Raw genomic sequence first — 14,697 nt, 5'->3', positions numbered from 1 at the left:
ATTGCTTTATTAGCGTCCTTATATATAATGGTCTCCGTGAATACTCTGTGTACTATTTGCTAACGGTTTCGGGCTGCTTCTGAAGAAACGTCGTGGATGTTGTGGGTTGTCTTAATTCAAATCTCCTCAGAAAACCTCCGCACAGTGTGAGCGACCGCAGAAAGTTCAAGAGACCGCCTTGAGTTCAGTCCTTGAAATATTTAAACGTGTAATTATAAAAATGACATTCATGTTTTTTAGTTTCCTGTCCCACGTGCTTTACGGGGTTGATTTTTTTCTACCAATCCAATGTAGAATCCAAAAACAGTTAACTTCTTTCAAGGGTGGAGCACCGCAGGCATGCCCCTGCTAAAATCCATCTTTAATGAGCCTCGACAAAGGATTTGTGAAGCTTTCCACAACTTGTGATGTCTCGGACGCAGGAAGGGCTGGAGGGCGCCACTCCTCTCAGACGAGCTCCGCTGGGGTGAGAGTCAGGAGACCCCTTCCTCACATGTGAGCTCCACACGCTCCCGCTCGGCCGCCTACCATGACTCTCCCCAAGGAAACCCTGCAGCCGGCCCTGGCCTACGAGGTTCGCGGCATGTCAGGCCTGCCCAAGAAGCCCAGCGACGCAGACCTGAAGCGCGCCCCGGGGGAGCTGGAGCCGGCGCGCAGGCCCACGGGCCGGCTGGTCATGCACAGCATGGTCATGTTCGGCCGGGAGTTCTGCTACGCGGTGGAGGCATCGTACGTCATGCCGGTGCTGCTGAGCGTGGGCCTACCGCGCAGCCTCTACAGCCTGGTCTGGTTCATCAGCCCCGTGCTGGGCTTCGTGCTGCAGCCCGTGGCCGGCTCCGCCAGCGACCACTGCCACTCCCCGTGGGGCCGCCGGCGGCCCTACATTCTCGCCCTGGGGATCATGATGGTGCTCGGAACGGCCCTGTACCTCAACGGCGACACCGCGGTGTCAGGTGAGCAGACTCCTCTGGCGCAGGCCACACCTGAAAGCGCAGCCTCGTTTCAATGAGTCCCGGTCCAAATTAAATGATATGGGCGGCATTACTGCCCGTTGTGGATTAAAGGGAGGCAAGGTTAACTCGCGGTTACTTTGCGCGTGACACCTGCAGACAGACCTACTGCCACAGTTTCATTCCGAGCGCATCCAGTCCGGGACTAGCTCTTTCCAAGTTTAGCCCGCGCCATCACATGCAATAAGAGAAACTAGAGGTCCCAGAATGCAACGTTTTACCAGGGAGAGAGCCAGGGTGGAATAAAGGTGTCCATGTCGCACATGACAAACGCTCTCTTGTCAGCAAGCTGACCTATGGTAGGTCAGCTGTACACGAGGCACAGGTGTGGGTACCTTACTCCGCACTTTTTTTTTTAAAGTATTTTTTTATGACTAATCAAACCTCACACGGATTGGGGAGCGCAAAGGAGTTAACGTATTAAAACATTGTATGACCACAAGTTTCACATATTATTTCTTGCCCTTTGTACCCTCAGATAAGTAATTTTCACTTGTTTATCTTTTGATCAGTCTTGACAGAATGCTTCTATACCTTTGTTGTTATGGGGGTGTGTGGGTGTGGGAGTGTGGGGGCATTCAGCACCGCAGTGATCATCTCAATATTAGACAGCCGTTTTGCTTTTATGGGAGCTAAAGTAGAGAGTAGGATAGAAGTACACACAATCAGGGTCCTTATATGTTTAGGATATATCTGTTTTTGTGCTCCTTGCGCTCGGATTGCAATTAGAACTGGTCTAATGTTTATCTCACCCCTGTAAATACGGGGTGCAATAAAGTTTGCACCCTACGTTTAATTTTGGTAAGTCAAACCTATCTGAATTTAATTTATCAGGAGTATTTTCTGGAACATGTAGATTTTAGTGCGATAAGCACAAATATCCACGTGTGTTTCCCCGAAAGTCGGATTCGGCAAAAATCGTAACCATGTTGGTTCCAAATAGATTAGCGTTGGATTTTTTAAATCTGATTATTACTTCTCACTCGAGAAACTTGTAATCATAAACAGCCCTTTGCTTCAGGTATTCATAACTTTGGAAATGCACAATAGTTTATGCGCAATAGTTGGATTTCTAAGTGATGCAACCTGTTGGATGTAGAACATGAATGGCAACTGACCTGGCACATTCTTTACTAATAGCTCTACCGAATTTACAGTCTATCACAGCTGTTAGGTGTTGTTCACTTAACGTGTCGGAGCACTCTACTTCACACACACATAGTGCAGATGCAATAAATCATACATGTGTAAACCAGTCTAGGAAATGATACATAACACACAGCAGATTACAAGGAATCATGTCAACCATCCCTTTAAAATGTAGATTTTATGGGGTAATGGGGTTTGTTTGTGAATTAAACAAATGATGTAATATTTATTGTATCTGTTTGATGCATAAGTGTTTCTGTATTTTTAATATTGGTTTGAAGTTCAGATTGACTGCTGAAGCCAGGATCTCTAGCTACCAGTAGTAATTTAGCGGGGGTTTACAATAATCAAAAAGTTAAGAATCATTTGTAGTAATGCTTAGTAATGTTAATCCTCTTCAGTCAGTGGTAGAATCTAGCTAAGTAGGGCAATCTAGAATGTTTATGTGAATGCAGGCTAGTTGCCTAGCATCGGATGAGTTGCTGTTGGCTCCCCGTCGGGGAATTGAACCCCGGTCTCCCGCGTGACAGGCGGGGATACTGACCACTAAGTAGCAGTTTATACAGATTCTACCACTGACTGAAAAGGATTAACATTACTAAGCACTACTAAACCATTGATGTAACCTTTTCAGACTACAGACGGCGACAACAACGTTTAGGGCAGGTGTTCACTGACATCGCTGACAGTATAAAAGACTCCGATGCACACCAACCTTCATTCACGTTATAAATAAATGCACGCTTGATTTTAGGAAAGATGCAGGGAATCGCGTGACTATCGATGAGGGCGTAAACATGAGGTGAATGTGCTCACTACATGAGGTGTATTCCCCGATCAAGTGTGGAGATAGAGGACTCTTACCTTGCATGTGTGATCATGTGTGGATCAAGTGGGGTGATAGTTAACTCTTACCTTGTGTGTGTGATCATGTGTGGTGGCTGGGGTCTGCCCTCATTTCATGTAACGCCCTCCCGCTCACAGGCTCAGATGCAGCCTCGGTGTTTACAGTTCAGTGAGCTCTCTCGCTTGCAGCAGACACTCTACGCAGAAGCCTTGTGGTCACTGGTTCATATCCCCTCCCTGGGCTGTACCGCAGGGCATGGCGGGCGCGCTGTGCTCTGACATCTGTATATCAGTAGGGCGGCATCTGGAAAGGGGACTGTTCTGCTATTTTGTTGATTAAGAAGCAATATTTAAATAGCTCAGGACATATTCTTGTGATAAATTTAAGAATGTTTACTTGCCAATTTTAGTCGACCTACTTTACTGTGGCATTAGTATAGAAAACCATCACTACTATTGTTAGAAAAGTGACCTACCATCGGTGGTGTTTCAAATTTGTGGCTCTGCCCGCAAACCAGTAGCTGCAAGCCGCCTTCTTCCACAACAGACTAAACTCCCCGCTCCAGCACCAGGATGTGACGTCCTCTGCGGCGCCGGCATATATTACTCAACCTGCCTAGGCCCTCGATGACGTCAGGCGTGGTGAGTCGGGGAATCCCCAAATTGATACAAATGTAGCACTAAGCAGTGAGTGCGAGCCTGCCAGCAGCCTAGCCCAAGCCTGGCGCAGCGCATGCACCCTTAACAGTTAGGCAGCGCTTCAGTGAGTATCGCACTGCTGGGACTCAGTTGCATAGGTGTGACAGTGTAGATTATTACGTTGCGGTAATTGTTGGGAAATAATACATCGCCCACCCTCTAATTTCACTGACTGAGCTAAGCATCTGCTTTTCAATAAATAAATAAATGGGTTTTCTTTTTGAGGTTCCAACAAACAGTCCAACAATTCACTGGGCAGGCATTTTATATAATCTTTTTCTTCCTCTTTCCCATATAATTTTACTCTTGTTTTGTGTTAGGCACTAGATGTATTTTACATCATTTCCACACGTGCAGGTTTCGAGAATGTCATTCTTCTTTAAAATCAAACTCATGTAAAAATAGAAATCGGACATTCTGTGTGTCTTCTGCAGCAAGTACAGATATGCCTGGGTAACTCCTTGCAAAGTCCATGGATTCTTCAAAACACCTGGATTATTAATTTTTCTCTTTGAAATTGAAATTGAGCACTGTAATGTTCCTGCGGTAAATAGTCATTATTATCCCATATCTCTTACAGGAACTCTTCATTACTCTCAGTGCTAAAGACTTTGTACCAGTCATTACTCCAAATCCTCTGGCTCCCCATTCTGGGTGCCATAAAGGACTTCGCTTACCCAGCATACTCTTGTCTGACCAAAACTACCGCAAACCAAGACCGAAAGTCATGGGAAGCATGGGTGGGTTGCTATAGCCCGACGCCCAGGACATACTGTTTGGAGTCAAGGGCAACAAGTTTTCATGTGTATTTTGTCCTTGGGACAAGTAGGCCAAACCCCCTGCGGCACAAACCCTTTGGCTGCCAGTTTGCAATATCTCATTATGGATCAGGGAAGGGCACGGTCTGCAGTTAAAGTAATATTTTTGTTCATATGTTAATGCTGTTCAAACTTGTATTTATGGTTCATTCATTGAAAGCCTTTTTATCATTAGGGTGAGCGCTCTAAATAAATGTTGTAAGCTTCAACTGCACTACTGACAGCTGTTCCAGTATAAAAATGTGTACACACATTTTCAAATTTTAGCAATATGAAGCTATCTGTAATGCTCCCAGAATGCTCTCTGATTTGTTGCAAATATTTGTAGAAACTTGAAAGCAAGATTGATTATTCTTTTCTTTCAAAAGAAAATGTTGATAAAAAATGAAAGCAGGATTTTTTTTCCCCACTAAATTACTATAAAATTTCAGGTATAATTTCTTTGCAGCATCAATGGTAAGATGAGCTGATGCCTGCTAGTATTCCCCAAAAATATATATAATGGAAAATCAGTGTAACCAGTTTCAATAAGATTATGGGAGACAAAAATAAACCAGCATTGGCAAAGCCAATAGGTCTGAAATTAGTGGTCAGCTTTTTAGTTTTGTCAGTGTGTGAATTGTTTTGGCATGGTTTTTGTAAAACCGCATTGGTGTGGGAGCTGCTGGGCCCTCCCCATTATAACAAACATTGGCAAAAGCAGAACATTTTTTGGTCTCAAAAAGCAGACACTGCCACAGTAGTTACTGGCACTGAAGAAAACTCCTTTGTGTGCGGATATGCTTCTTGTGAAAGAGCAGAATGCTCATAGTGAAGCCAGCCAATACAGAGAGAGAGACAGACTTTTAATAAACACACAAATTCACAGCCAATGTCAGACCAAATTGGAGGCCCAATTATTAAAGTAAGCCTCAAAAGTCCACCCACAGTATATGTCCTAGCATTAAGTGCAGCTATATGGCTTTCGTGAATTTCCAGAAGTAAATATTTTTTAACTGCATTTTAGCCGAGAAGGAGTAAAGGACTATCAACCTGGGGTCAAAGCTTTAATATTTGGACAAGCCAAAGAAAAAACTTTTCTCTAAAGGTGAAGCTAAGGTCTGCCAAATTTTCCCAGGGCATTGCAACTCAGTATGATAAGAGTTAGGGAATCATTGAGGTTTTACAGTTTAAGTGAGACAGATTTTTTAACATGCCATTCCTGAAAGTTACTGTAGTGCATGACATAAGATTTGAATGTAGAAGATTTACATACGTTTTGAAGTGTACTACCTAAATGAGGTAGTAGGTTTTTCCTTATCAGCCCTTTCTTTGAACTTCCTAACTGAAAGAAGTTAATGCTTTGGAACAGGAAGTGAAAGAAGACTGTCTTGCAGGGGCAATGGATTCAAAGAAAGACACTAAGGGGATTTCAATGCTAGGGACAGAACAAATGGGAACCAGAATAGAACCTGACTTCCTTCCCTGATCTCTGCAACAACCTTGATATCAATTGGAAAGTGGGAAAATCTGGCAGAAACATCTGAGACTACTCGGTTGATAAGGCATTTACTACCCATCTTCCCTCTCCGAAAACCATGAGCAAAAATGTTGATATTGAGCATTCGTTTGGTTGCAAACAGATCTGAAAACAGGGTCCTGTACATTTTTGTATATCACTTCAAAAATCAGAAGAGAAAGATACCTCTCCAACAGAGTTGTGGAAAAATAACTTCTGAGGTGACCTGCCTCGTTGTTGTCTACCCTCCTCATATAGATCGAGTTCAGAGACACCAGGTGCCTTTCTGTCAATGATCATATCTGAGTGGCTATCGGGCCCAGTTCTCTGTTGCAATTCTCCTCTCAATGATTCATGCAGGAAACTGATATCATATTGTCTGACCTTACTAGGGCACTTTCCCCTGAATTGACCGCCTTGAATCTTTTTAATGCTCTGAATTCTGCCATCCTCTCTTTTCGGTGGGGTGAGTGAAGCCTGCCTGGAAGAGACCATCTCCCGTGTGTTGACTAGTATCAATAAAAGGCCCTGCATCCAAAATAACTTCCATCTGTTATTATGAAACAAGGGTCCCGGCATGGACAGGAAGACCTTTATTCAAATTGTTCACATCTAGTCACAATTGTAAGGACTGTATTACTTGATCTGGTAATCGGAGTTTCAACCAGAAATTGTTTAGGTGAAGAACTAAGGATACGTGTGAAGGTAGGCCTGCCGGAACATGAAGATTCATGTGTCTTGCAGCGTCGGAACCATCCTTGTTGGGGTCTATGACCTCTTCAATATGATCCAAACAAAACCTGATGATAAATGGCAGCTATGATGTAATCCAGTAGAAATACCATATTCAGTTATGTCCTGAACCTCACTACAATAAAAGCTCAGTCCTTGTACAGCTCAGTCTGATACTTCTTTCAAGAATCCATGTTGACTTAGACATTCATGTATTGCCCTCAGACCATTCTTTGTGGTTGTTTTGGAGGATGTAGGAGCCAGTTGTCTAAATATAGATAGATGCTTTTTCCCTGAAGGTGAAGCTGAACTACTGTGCTGACTTGAGCCCAAATGGGAGGACACGAAATAGGAAGCGCTTGTTCTGATCGCAAACTCTCAGGTACTTTTGATGCATTGAAGGTATGGGAATATGAAAGTATGCTTTCATCACATCCATTATTACCATAAATTTGGTTGCTGCTATTAACAGAGTGGTTTTCTAAAGTGTCTCTTTGTGGAATGGTATCCTTTTTATTGTTCCAGAAACTTCATCTATCACCATCTGAAATTCCCCATTAGCCTGGGGACTAGAAAGAGTGGAATAGATACCGGGCTCCTTTCCTCTCAATTTGCAAGTCATGAATAGTGTTTATGAATGCTGTCGTCTTCCCCACATGTTTTTTGTCAGATCCCCTTTCAGAGGGCCTTGTGGCACGCAGGGGCTACGGGCTGAACCGTGGGGGTTGAGAACTTTTATACCTGATCCGACCAGGGGACCGGACGGATCATTTTGTGATCTCTTTTAAGGTGCAGATGCCAGCACGAAAGACACAAAAGGTAGTGGAATTCAGGACAAAACACAGGAGATGGGCGAGCTTCTCTCAAGAGAACTTTAACAAAGCACTCTTACAGGGTGGACCCCCGGGCGGGCGGGAGATTGACTCGGCCTGTGAGGCCTTAGATAGGCACATCATGGAGACACTTGACAGTTGTGCACTCTTAGCCGCTAAGGCGCCCAGAAGGCAAGCAACATCAGCCCCTTCGTTTGGAGATGAGCTCAGAATGGCAAAAGCTGCCTGTAAACGCTTGGAACGACGATGGAAAAGGGATTTCCCGGTTCTGGGTATGTAAGGGTACAAAGTGAGTCTCAAGCGCTATCATGCCCTCATCAGGAAATTGAGAGCGTCCTACTATAAGGAGAGAATCGAGAGTGCTGACAGCTCGGTAAAACAGATGTTTACCATTCACAAAGAGATCTACTGCTTGGCCAATATCGCTGCACCAATTATAGGTTCAGTGAAATCCTATAACCGGGTAGCAGAGTTCTTTGCTGAGAAGGTTGAGAAGATATATTCCACCTTCCCGGTCTCAGCAAGGGTGGGGCGCCCTGAGGTTGCGGCCCCCAGTAACATAAAAGGAGGAGAAGGTCTGGACACCTTCATCTTCCCTGACCACAAGATCTTAATAAAGATAGCGAGCAACATTAAGTCTGGTTTCCCCCCAGAGATCCTGCTAGGCCCGGGGTGCTGAGCGGGAGTATGGAGTGCCTTGAACGTTATATCAGGCATCTGTTATAGCTCTCCTTTAGTTCCGGCATTGTGCCAAAGAATGGGTGCCACAGGGGTCCACATTCAGTCCGACGCTATTCAATCTTTATGTCACCCCTGTGGCAGAGATTGCTGGAAAGTTTGGTGTCGAAGTCGTGTCCTACGCTGATGACATGCAACTGGTGGTGTCCCTAGCACAAGCTGATAAGGCAGCCATCAATTTCAACACGTGCATGCAAGAACTAGCAGTATGGATGGCCAAATTGAATGGGAGCAAAACGGAAGTGCTGGTTGTTGGCAAAGCACCTTCTGTCTGGACATCGGCTTGGTGGCCACAGACCCTGGGTCTTATCCCAGTGCCTAGTGAACAGGTCAAGAACCTAGGGGTGTGGCTTGACCTCAAGCTCTTGTTTGAGCACCATACAAGGCGGGTGACAGGTACATGTTTTGGAGTCTTGCACGGACTCGTAAGACATTGGACCTGCTGCCTACCACAGCCAGGAAAACCATGGTCCACACTCTGGTAACTTTTAGGCTGGGCTATGGAAATCTCTTTTACCTGGGTGCTAATGTCAACTGCATACAGAGGCATCAACGTATCCAAAATGCAGCAGCCCGCATGGTTCAGATGCTACCCAAGAGAGCCTCCTCCAGGAAGGCCCTGGTTGCCCTGCATTGGCTCCCAATCAAGGAGCGAATCCTGTTTAAGTCTCTGTATGTGAGCCATAAGATTCTACACAGGAAGGGGCCCACATACCTACATAACCTTCTGACGCCGTATACCCCTTCCTGCCAACTTAGATCTAGCAGAATGGGGCAGGTCAAAATACCCACTATCAGGAGGACAAGAATGGGCGGGCGCTCCTTCTGTTTCATGGCGGCTCAACAGTGGAACAAACTCCCTGGGGGGCTTCGGTTGGAGGGCTCGGAGACAGCTTTCCATAGGAAATTGACACCTTCCTATTTCTCACTGATTTGATAATGGGTGTCCGGGTTTGAATTGGGGGGGGATGGCGTTTGGTGATCTGTTTCTTTGCTTGTAGGTACCTTAGTGCGGGAACACACTAGCCTAGTGTAACCAGGTGCTTTATAAACTTGTATATACCATATATTGTTTTAAACGCGCACTTTGAAAATCGAACGCTGTATAAATCGCACCTTTTTAAAATTTACATCTTGTATTCTGGTACTTACTATTCAGGCCGATGCTGAGTGATAGCGCATCCTGCCCTCCCCCCCCCCTCGAGAAATCAACAGAGCCTTCGGCTCCCCTGCCGCATTTTGAACTTCCGGGTCCACCATCTTGGGTGAGGAACCCGATCACCTGTGCTAGGCCCCTCCCACCCCGAGGCCCTAGCCCTACAAAAGAACAACGATTTACACCATTCACCCACTGACTAAGAGTGAGTGTGGTGTGTTGCTTGGTCCTGAGGCGGAAGCCGGGACAGCGCTAATAACTTGCAGCTTGATTTAAAAAAGCCATATATTGTTTTAAACGCGCACTTTGAAAATCGAACGCTGTATAAATTGCACCTTTTAAAATTTACATCTTGTATTCTGGTACTTACTATTCAGGCCGACGCAGAGTGATAGTGCATCTTGCCCCCCCCTCGAGAAATCGACAGAGCCTTCGGCTCCCCTGCCGCATTTTGAACTTCCGGGCCCACCATCTTGGGTGAGGGACCCGATCACCTGTGTTAGGCCCCTCCCACCCGAGGCCCTAGCCCTACAAAATGATTTCCTTACCCAGGAGGCGCAGCAGACGGACGCAGCGGCGGCGAGGCGCCGAAGGCGTGCCAAAGGCAAGCCAGTCTGCGACCGACCGGGACCAGGGGGACGACCGCTGGCAAAAATTTTCCCACACAGTACTCCTCCAACAAACTACATCTACTACGAGGATACACTAATAATCTTTGCCTCGCATCATGGGACCCCACTACAAAACACTTCAACTGTCCACACTGTAAGTATCAAAGCCACCCTACCACCCCCCCCCGCCTCGTTCCGCATGTTCCTACTCAACTGCAGATCCCTCCCTAAACATGCCACAGAAATATCCCTGCTGATCTCGGACAAAGACCCGACGCCATTTTCCTCACGGAAACATGGCTCCAAACTGACTCCGACCCGATGTCATTCAAGCACTCCCTGTAGAATACCAAATTCTTCGAGCAGATCGCTCTTCTGGAAAAGGCGGCGGCATAGCTATCATTTATAAAAACTGCTACACCTGCCGCTCCTCTTCAACTAACCTATCCAGCTGCGAACACCTCACTTTCTCATGGGACTTCTCCCCTACCTGTACATTTTCAGGGACTCTTATCTACCGACCACCCGGCACTCCGACTTACTTTATAAACCAACTCGCCCCAGAGATAGCCAGTGGTGTCTGCTCATCACCTAATTACACTCTATTAGGCGACCTAAATGTGCACCTGGATGACCCCCTGGATTTGGCAGCCGCCGAACTACGAAATAATCTACTGGCACTAGATCTCCCCCAGCTAGTACTGCAACCCACCCACGAAAAAGGTCACCTTTTGGACCCAATCTTTAGTAACTCTACCCATTTTACAGTTAATCCACCCATCACCCTCCCATGGACGGACCACTTTATGATCCCATTTTCCTGGGCACCAGCAGAATCTCGCCCCACACCACCCCCCGCCCCAAGCAGAAACCGCAAATGGTCACAACTCAATACCAACTTGTGGACATCCACACTGGAAGCTTCTGCCCCGGAAAACAACCCCGATCCGATCATCAGCAACGACAACTTTAATAAATGGATTACCACCTCTTTAGACTCCACTATTCCACTTAAGGACATCAAATCCAAACAGAGACCTAAAAATGCCCCTTGGTACTCTCAGGACCTGCGCACTCTTAAGAGAGAATGCAAAAGACTGGAACGGAAATGGCGCCTTGACTACTCACACACCAGCAAAACTGAATATCGGGCAGCATCCAAACCTAAGGAGATTTAACAGATAGCAAAAAGCTTGCTAAAACTCCCAGACAAGCTACCAGATCCTCTGACCGCACAAACTCGTTGCAATGAACAGGCCGACTATTTTTACAACACAATAGCCACGATCTACTCCTCCTTCCCCCCACCCCCTCACCCCCTATCAGCACAGCAGTACACCAGACCTACCCCTCCTACTTACCTGGAAAACGTTCCTCCTCTGGAGCCTACCAACCTAGAAACCATAATACTACTAGTTAAGTCTGGATCCCCTAGTGACCCAGCCCCAGCTCGTTTCCTAAGAACTATTACCTCCATCATCCTCCCCATCATTCTGAACCTGATCAACAACTCTCTCTCAGCAGGGCTTGTCCCCCCGAAGTGGAAACCAGCTATAGTGAAGGCTCTCCTGAAAAAACCCAATCTAGATCCGATGAATCCGGGGAACTACCGCCCGATCTCCTTGTTACCGTGGATAACTAAAATCGCGGAAAAACACGTAAACCAATGCCTTACAGAATTCTTGGAAACTAACAACTCTCTGGACATCTCTCAGACTGGGTTCTGCCCCATGCACGGAACAGAAACTGCTCTATTAGCAGTAACAGAAGGAGCTAGAAAAATCGTGGATCAGGACGGCACTGCGGCCATCATTTTACTGGACCTCAGTGCCACCTTCGACACTGTGAATCATGACATCTTACGCCACAGAATGACAGAGCGAGGGATAACCTCCACTGCTGCGGCCTGGCTACACTCCTTTCTTTCTACCCGCTCTTTCCGTGTCTGTGAGGGCAATACCACCTCGCCCAGAAAACCACTTAGCTGTGGGGTTCCACAGGGCTCGTCCTTGAGCCCCACACTGTTTAACATTTACATGCTCCCCCTCGCAGAAATAATACGCCCTTTCGGCGTTCAAGTCGTGTCTTACGCCGACGACACGCAACTGGTGGTTACCCTGACTCATCCCTCCTCTTACTCCAGCGATCTCAGAGGCTGCATGGAAGCAGTATGCACCTGGATGAGCCAGTCCTACCTGAAGCTGAACCGCGACAAAACAGAGCTAATGGTGCTGGGCAACTCCCCCCAAAAATCCATTGACTCTGTGGCCGCCAGCACTAGGCCCCGCACCCCCAGCCATGGATTCCATCAAGAGCCTGGGCATCTGGCTGGACAACGCATTAACCTTCGGCCACCAGGCAACCAAACTAGCAGCCACCTGTATAGGCATTATTAGACTCATACGAAAGATCCTACCACTCCTCCCTTTCAAGGCCAGACAGATCATGGTCCAGGGTCTAATCCTCTCCCGGCTGGTCTTCGGAAATGCCCTTTACCTAGGAGCCCCCGAATCCACCCTAAAAAAACTGCAGGTTATCCAAAACTGCGCGGCTCGTACTCTCCTACGCATCCCCCGCCGGCAATCAGTGAAATCTGAACTAAGAGCCCTTCACTGGCTGCCAGTAAAGGATAGAGTCAACTTCAAAAGCATGTGCATCGCCCACCGTGCTTACTGAAGGAAAGGAGCAACCCTGAATCATACCTTAATCACCCCCTACCACCCCAACAGGCAGCTGAGGTCGACCCTCGCCTTCCAAGTCATCATTCTCAGGTTCAAGAGAGAAAGAAGTGGAGGAAGAATGTTCTCAACAAACGCGGCTAGGCTCTGGAATTCCCTCCCACTCTCTATCCGATCAGAACCTAACATCCTGCTTTTCCGTAGAAAATTAAAAACCTTTTTTTTCAGCAGATAACCTCGACCCGCTTCACCCACCTGTACTCTGTTAAAGCGCTAGGACGCCTGCGGGTAGCTATCGTGCTATATAAAAACTTATTCCATTCCATTATTATTATGTCCCAGGGCACAGCCTACTATGGATCCTGAGCAGCTAAGCCAAGTACACCCCCTGTGCTGGTCTCTTAGTAGTAATGTGGTCAAGCAGTCCAAGGTTTTCTCTAGTGGGAGGTGGATACAGGATAGTGGACAGCTCTAATACTCACTTTTATGAAAAAGAGAAGTACTTTATTTCTACTGCTAACCAACACAAAGAAAAAATGCAACATCACTCATATCTAGCTGACTGGACTACGGAAACACCCTCTAAGCTGGAATCAACAACTCACTGCTACACAAACTCCAGACCATCCAGAACACCGCAGCCAGACTCGTTCTCGGCACAACATGAGCAAATGACCCAACACCTACGAAACCTCCACTGGCTCCCCGTTGAGAAGAGAGTAATCTTCAAGCTACCCACCCATGCCTTCAAATCCCTCCACAATATCGGACGCAAATACCTCAACAAAAACTTTTTCCACATACCCAAAAGGAACCTCCGCTCTCCCAACCTCGCCCTACCAGAGACCCGTGCATCCTCAGAACCAGAGCAGGTGGAAGAGCCTTCTCCTACATCACAACCAAGGCATGGAACGAGCTCCCAGTCAACATCGACGCTCCCCTACCCCGCACACCTTTCGGAAGAGTCTCAATTCCTGGCTTTTTTCGGCTGAGACCCTCTGAGTGAGTAGGTAAAAGCCCCTGATTGATTTCTTGACCTTTAACTGAATCAAAGAGTACCCTTTAAAGATGACAAGAGAAACCTGGCTCTCCCATTTTCTATCAGTGTTGCACTGAGCTTACAGAAATCAGGCCTTGAGATATCTCCTAACCCACTCGCTATGGCAAGCCAGATTTTTTTCAAGGTGAGCAATATTTAGGGCCTACTCGCCCGTTCTGGTGAGCTGACAAAGAACAGGTGTTCTGTTCATTCAGAAAGTGAAGGAGCAATAAAGATGCTTTTTAAAGCTTATTAGTTTCTTGCCACATTTGCTTTGTGTTCAGAGATAGATGCCAGAAGAAGCCAGTTTACATTTTACAATTTTCTTTTCTCTGTATACAAAGTGTGAAATGAAAGGCTGTAGTAGTGTGTAATTTTATTTTCTAATACAACATTTAAATGGCTAAGTGAACTGTACTAACATTTCAAAATATATTTTAGCAGTTTTAAAAGCCCATTTTTTCGTATTTGTGAGATTAAAAAATATTTAACTACGATAAAATTAAATCTGGACACTTTACCTGGTGATGTGCAAATGACAAATAAATTTGCTGAAACCAAATTTTCACAGAATATTGTTTATACACGAAATAGTTTTATCAGTAAAACTGCATGTTAGTGGGAATGATTTTAGCTATTTCAATTGAAAATTTACTGTCTGTAAATGACAGAGCACTACCACATCATCCTTTTGTAATATATTTATTAAAAGGGACTTTTTAAACACGAACTGAGACGCACTCCTGCCCCTGCGTGGATGGCAGTGCTATTAGTGAACTAAGAGGCAAGTTTGGGATCATGTGCGGCCTACATGTGGGCTAGATTCTTTTTATACATGGAACAAACGTGTAATCTATTTAATCAAACAACATAGTTTTTTGTTAAGCAGA

General features: G+C 46.0%; 1 protein-coding gene across 1 annotated transcript in view; it reads left to right on the top strand.

Moving 5' to 3' along the window:
• The first annotated feature begins 373 nt into the window (after positions 1-373).
• The window catches only part of SLC45A2 (solute carrier family 45 member 2), a 232,821-nt gene continuing 218,497 nt past the window's right edge, over positions 374-14,697 (top strand). The window contains exon 1 of the mRNA XM_086962926.1: positions 374-953. Within this exon, the coding sequence (XP_086819052.1) occupies positions 530-953 (424 nt within the window). The 5' untranslated portion in view covers positions 374-529. The remainder of the gene's footprint in view (positions 954-14,697) is intronic.

Source organism: Lissotriton vulgaris, chromosome 3_1 (genome assembly GCF_964263255.1).
Source record: "Lissotriton vulgaris chromosome 3_1, aLisVul1.2, whole genome shotgun sequence".
Lineage (NCBI taxonomy): Eukaryota > Metazoa > Chordata > Amphibia > Caudata > Salamandridae > Lissotriton > Lissotriton vulgaris.
The sequence above is the reverse complement of the archived record's forward strand: the minus strand, read 5'-3'. Positions and strand labels throughout refer to the sequence as shown.